The following is a 6,000-nucleotide window of genomic DNA, read 5'->3' on the forward strand; positions in this document are numbered from 1 at the left end:
CAAGCAGTACACGGTCCATAAGGACAAAATAAGAAAGAAGGTCATCTACGCCTACTAACATTTTGTGTTTTTTGCATAGCATATGTAATTTCGCGTATATTTTGCCAGAATAAAAAACGGCTTGTGGGAGTTCAATTGTATACTAAAACCCATTCGCCCCTGTTGGAGTTTGTTGCCAGCCATTAGGGTGTCCTAAAATTGATTTCTATGGTGGTTTACGCCTGAATCAACACTGACAGCGTACGTGCTCACTGTACATACTTTATTGGCGGAAGGAATCCTAACAAGGTAGAGCAAGACGAAAAGCTGATCCGCGTTTTTCGATGGTGATGGTGATCACTGGACCGTTAAAAGCAGAAGGAAAATACAGCTGAGCTTCCTATATCCCTGATAAGTCCTATCTAGAAACTAAGAAAACATTAGTACATACGACCGACACGGACATGACGTACCCAAATACTTACCTTAGAGGTTATTAGATGACTATGCTGCTTACCAGCGTAAGATTATGCTACAACGTAATCCTATAATATGACGATTATTACTAAGAAGCTAAAGCGAGCCGTAGTTTTTTTTACAAGGCTTGCCTGATGCCTGCTGCATAATACAGTCGTATCAGGATGCAACCGGCAAGCAAGAACCCAGTACACTTGTAGTCCTAAATGTTCTCACTTCTTCTCGCCCGATAATACTAAAAGGAACTCTGGACAGTGGCATACCGTCGTGAACTTGCACTGCCAAGAAAAACAATTTTGTAACAAAGTGTCCTGGGTTGTTACTCAGGAAAAGACCACTGTCTCAAAGGAGGGTGCTCTGCATTGCCTAATTGCATTGCTCATTTCCGCTCGTTGCTCCTTTTGCATCCCTCAGTCTAACAGTTGTAACGTCGACATAATAGAAACATCGTTATTTCGGCACAACTAAAGAATCATCACAAAAACAGAACAAATTTTGGTAAAAAATACGAAAAATCTTTGGTCTCGGATAGGCACCCCTTGCATACATCACAGTGCTGAGAGCGAACGTATTAACGAGAATTTACAGGATATTTCTGTGTTGTGGTCAGAGAAGTATTTTAAGTGGTGAGTATCGTCAAACTAAAAGCTTGTACGCACTACGGTCAGACATTTTTCTACCTCTCGGCTGGACTAAGCTTCAAACAAACTTTCAAGGCTTCTTCACTTGGCGTTAGGATACACCGCATATTGTCGGGTTCCTTTCGCCATCTCCTGAATAGAACATTTCATAGGTAACAAAGCATTCACAGTGTTGTGAAGTCGATTCGTCCGTTTGTCATATTTGTGTCACTGCGGGAGGTGAGGTTGTTCTAATAAAGGAAAGTCATCAAATAGAGAATTGACGTGTGACACACTATATACGACTATTGTTTAGACTCGTATTGGCATTAATGACATGAAAAAAGTTCACTTAATCGGAAATAGGTTTATCGATGGGCCAATCATAACCCACCAGAATACTAGACTATTAAACTTCTGCTTTATAAATAGCTTGACAACGTACTATAATACCTAACATATAACACTAGAAGCTTTTACTCAGTTGTCAAGAAAGTGAATAATTTTAATGTGTTTTTTTGATGAATGTGTTGAGAACCTATAAATTAAGATCACTTTAACGGCATTATGTGATCTTTGTCTGATTTTAAAACTTACCTAATACATATACAGGTAAATCTCCAGAGTCACTGTCTGTGTACAGTTGTGATGTCTGGACAAGTATTTTCCTAGGGGAAGGTTTGGGTGTGGTTTCACAGCTGAAATAGATATACCAACGTAGGTTTTTTCTAGCTACCATTCTTCCAACTGTGAAATTACATCTGATATAAATGCGAATCAAAATTTGTCGTCATTACTTATCTCTCTCTCGGTGTAAAATCGCTATATATTTTCTGATAGTCACAATAAGCCAAATACTTCTAAATAAATTTTAAAAAAAAAGTATAAAATGTATTATTTTTATTTAAAAACGCCTCAGTTTCATTGGACGTAAAAGCTTAGATGTTACACTTCTATAATAAGTAAATGCGCTTTATTATGTCCCAAAAGAAAGGAAGTGGTACGAGCGTGACGTGTAATCGTACGGCAAGAAATGATACGTTCCCGAAACCCTGTAGCATTTGTGTACGTATACCATTAGCAGAAGCCGATCTGAACGTTCTTCACAGACATGCATGTTCCATGGGTCTCGTTCGAGCTACCGCCTTGGACCTGACACATAATTAAACGTAATATTAAAAAAGTGGTACACAAGATTAGCTCTCTGGATTTGCTCAAGTGCACGTACACTTTGCTATGGCAAGAACTAAGCAATGGATGACAAGCACACCTGGTCTCTATTCTGAGAAACACCTTCTCTTAGCGCGCGTTCGACTATAAAGATCAGCATCGGTTGGTCATCTTTTTTTGAAATTCTACTTTGCAGACAGGGCTTAGTCTCAACTTTCAACCAACGTCTTATTTCATAGCAAATACGTTGTTTAAACACTGACGCATCAAAATACCGAGAATTTACTGTATGTAGTGTTATATAATAAACCGTACGGATAACATTCGGCAATGGTTCGTTCTTGCTCTCTGCATGAACAGTTCAACCTTTTTCTAGGGATTGATTCAAATAGAAAGCGGTTACGTGAAACCTATCGTTGTGGTCTGCCCTCTCTCAAGTATCCACAATAGGAATCATATATAAACGTTGCCCTCAACCCCAGGAACATCACTGACGAAAGCAATAGTCACAGTCCAGGTAAGACTGAACAGCTAATTCTATGTGCCTTTAAGCCATATCGAAAGTCCTCGATAGGAAAAAGCTGCAGAAAACGTCTGCAGCTTTTTCCTATCGCGGAGAATGGAGCGCATGGGAACTGAAGTTGATCACTTCATGAGTGTATTTCAATCTCGTCAACTTTAAAGAGACACGGTAACTTGAGTGACAATTTTCATTAGTATTTGTCTTTTCTTTTCTCCTATCTTTCAAACATCCAATGCAACTTATCTCATTCTCAGCTCTAAAGTGTAAAGCGGCGTCTGCCTACGAATGTTCATTGTGATTTCAGAAAGTTTACAATTTACAAACTCTTGTCAACATGTTCAAACTTCTCGTTATCGCGACCGTCGTGGCTGTAGCCATCGCTGATGTGCAGCCAGCCATTGAGGCTTTAAAGGTTCGTTACTTTATAACGGATATTTACATGGGCTAGAATTTTCGGATAAAATGAAGAGTTAGGCGCAGCCAATATGAATACAGCGCTCATCATGCGTGAGGTCTAGATCGTTCAGATTCATTTACACTTATTTATAATGTTTATTTGCAGACCGCTATCGACAATCTCGATATTCCCGATGAACGCAAGGCTCTTTATAAGGTAAGCTACACACATCTGCGTGTACGAAAAAAAAAAAACAACAAATTGACAATACGTTGCTAACTTTGCTTTCTACAGTTTGTTAGGTGTTCGTCTACTGCTGGTCCAACAATATATATATAAGTTCTTCTACTTACTAGCGTATGTTTTAGCATATTCATGTGTCCAGTTTGATCGACTCTTGGCTTGAAGGGACCTAGGATTTTAACAGCGAAGAGCAATGCGAAGTATTTTTCAATGGCTATGCTATTTTCCGTGAATGCCGTTTCCTAGACCAGCGCTGACAAATCGAAGGAATGCCTTGAAGGTGTTGCCGCTGATGCCGGACCAGAACGCATTCAAGACTACATCACCAAGGTTAGGATCGCCTTTGCGCACTTAATGATTACCGTCAACGCACCTATACTAGTAGCAAGGAGTAAGGTATTATCAATATAGAAATATAATAGCTTATAAATGATTTGTGTGATGTTTCTGATTGCGATGTCCAGCTGAGCCCGCTCGTCGCTGCTTGCAGCGAAGAAATCAAAGGTATTGCCCATGATCATGTTGAGGAGCGCAAAACAAAGTTCCAGGAATGCATGAAGGAAAAGGTTCACGGGGAAGAGTCGACCCTCGACGAAAAGCAGAAGGAGAACGTTGTCAAAGTCAAGGCTTGCCTTCAGCAGGCGCTCGCCTCCTAAAAAGGACCAGACAGATTTAGCAACGAATGCGGACCAAAGCCGGTACAAGTCTGCCTGAATGATCTGTTGCCAATGATGTAAAGTGAATATATATGAAGAGATCCCATGGCTGTCTGTCAATAAATGTCGAAAATTATTTTTTCTGTATAAAACAGTATCTTGAAATGGCTTTTGTACCCATAGTTTCACTTTGCAACTGAAAAGCGGCCATTATTATTATTATGGCCTCAGTGAATTTTTAGTGAGCGTATTAGTATTTATTTTAAGCTTTGGTAGAAATTCTTGGTCGAGTTCCATTCTACTCTAAACCGGTCCTTATTATTGCCGGTTTAATCCAGTTTGGAGGTATCAGGGCGAGTCTGTAATCAACAAATATTATTATATATCGATTGTATAGATAATTCGGTTAATTAAATGCCTAAAGGCGTACTAAATATGCTAACTGATACAGAATATGATAATATATAGCTTCTTAGATATTCATATGCGAAATAAGGGTCCTACAAAATGCGTAGCACACTTTTATTCGATCAAGAAGTGTAAGAACGACGCCTAGATATTCAGCCACTTGCTGAGACTGGACGTGTAGAAATCAATGACGCATATGGAAAAAGCGCATTGTTTACACAAGCGTCGTATGGCATAACGATATCAGCGTGGAAACTATCTACCGCAGAGCCTTGGCCGCTACCGAATTCCAACAATATTTAACCGCAAAATCAGAGAGGCAAAATGAGGAGAACCATCGCTAGATCTATGGGGATTTTTCAACTTGCATACGATCCATCAATGCAATGGACTGATTTGAGTTCCACGATAACTTTAAAGATATTCTAGTAGTAAGTGAATTCCCTGTTTGTCTAACAGTATTGTATTAAATAATGCATTGGGAAGTCATAATAGTAGTTGCTTTAAATGCTCCAATAGCATGGATTTACTATAGAATCTCTGAACGGTATTTAGGGGGTGGGCGTGTTAAGAGGCAGCAGTTCAGCTATTACCGTTGTTAATGTCACCTCATCGTTGCGTGCTTGTGCAATGAAAGTTCCCAGGGCAATAAAACATAATAGCTAAATATACGTATGGAATATGGGTGCAATTATATTTTTTTGGATTGGAGATTCATTGGAGTTCGGGCAAAAGCACCAAGATCGAATGAACCGGTGTGTACATCTAGACCATAATTTAGTAGTTATATACCTACTACACCCGCACAAACATCACTTATTCTAGCGATAGCGCGTCTGCATGCAGAAGTACCCCCATAAATACTATTATGTCCTGACATAAGACAAAATGCACTTAAGCGCTATTATAGAGCGATTTATTACTAGTTACTAATGTAAAACATCCCACTAAATAAACACTAAATACAGAAGTTTTTCGCATTTTCTAATAACAGGAAGAAACCTTGGTGGAACAGAAGTAAACGATGAAAATAACATACAACGCTTGAAAATCTATAGAAGGATTGCTATTTCTGACATATTCGGTTTAGACACTATGGTAATTTTAACAGATTCCAGTGAATTACCTAAGAGTTTTTGGTTCTCAGAAAAAAAAATATCAAAAAATCAAATAGTTCCTTCACTCGTGAATGTAACGCCAGCCATGTAGACGTTAGTATCTTGTAAAAATCATCGCAACTCAATTTAAGTTAACACTATAAAAGATATAGGGTAGCGAAACATAACTCTGTGGCACCAGATGGCTGACTAGCTTGCTAGCTAAGAAATGAAGAGATTTCTTCTTCTCGTGTATTATCGACCCCGAAAAAGATTTTAGATCTTATGGCCGACCTGCTTTCTTCTCTACCAGTATCAGGCGATCAACTTAATTCACTTCCCCGAGATTTTGATGAAGGGCCCTACTCGCGTGTCCTAGTTCTGCCGGTCATACTGCCTGTCCATTCTTAGTAGAAGCCACAAAAATATA

At 39.1% G+C, this 6,000-nt stretch overlaps 2 protein-coding genes across 3 annotated transcripts in view; one reads left to right on the top strand and one right to left on the bottom strand.

Annotated features, from left to right (window-relative positions):
* The window catches only part of LOC111265576 (MAM and LDL-receptor class A domain-containing protein 1), a 110,181-nt gene extending 107,563 nt beyond the window's left edge, over positions 1-2,618 (bottom strand). The window contains exons 1-2 of one of the 2 annotated variants that reach the window (XM_086970542.1): positions 2,562-2,618; positions 1,674-2,228 (exon numbers count right to left, since the gene is read on the bottom strand). The gene's annotated coding sequence lies outside the window, so the exon portion shown is untranslated. Of the gene's footprint in view, positions 1-1,673; positions 2,229-2,346 lie in introns of both variants that reach the window. The other variant, XM_022842374.2, reaches the window with a different exon arrangement.
* Positions 2,619-2,626: 8 nt separating this feature from the next.
* On the top strand, positions 2,627-4,217 carry LOC111265577 (uncharacterized). The gene is made up of 5 exons (XM_022842379.2): positions 2,627-2,763; positions 3,074-3,181; positions 3,332-3,382; positions 3,656-3,739; positions 3,874-4,217. Exons 2-5 carry the CDS (start codon positions 3,104-3,106, stop codon positions 4,063-4,065), a joined length of 405 nt encoding a protein of 134 aa, XP_022698114.1. The 5' UTR covers positions 2,627-2,763; positions 3,074-3,103; the 3' UTR covers positions 4,066-4,217.
* The last annotated feature ends 1,783 nt before the right edge of the window (positions 4,218-6,000 follow it).

The sequence above is a fragment of the Varroa jacobsoni genome, unplaced genomic scaffold (genome assembly GCF_002532875.2).
Source record: "Varroa jacobsoni isolate VJ856 unplaced genomic scaffold, vjacob_1.0 scaffold_989, whole genome shotgun sequence".
Lineage (NCBI taxonomy): Eukaryota > Metazoa > Arthropoda > Arachnida > Mesostigmata > Varroidae > Varroa > Varroa jacobsoni.

Excerpts from the sequence above, each read along its gene's own strand:
- LOC111265577 (XM_022842379.2), top strand. The coding sequence starts at position 3,104 with ATGTTCAAACTTCTCGTTATCGCGACCGTCGTGGCTGTAGCCATCGCT. Across the intron at positions 3,383-3,655 it reads AACGCAAGGCTCTTTATAAG|ACCAGCGCTGACAAATCGAA; the intron begins GTAAGCTACACA and ends GCCGTTTCCTAG. Across the intron at positions 3,740-3,873 it reads TTCAAGACTACATCACCAAG|CTGAGCCCGCTCGTCGCTGC; the intron begins GTTAGGATCGCC and ends TGCGATGTCCAG.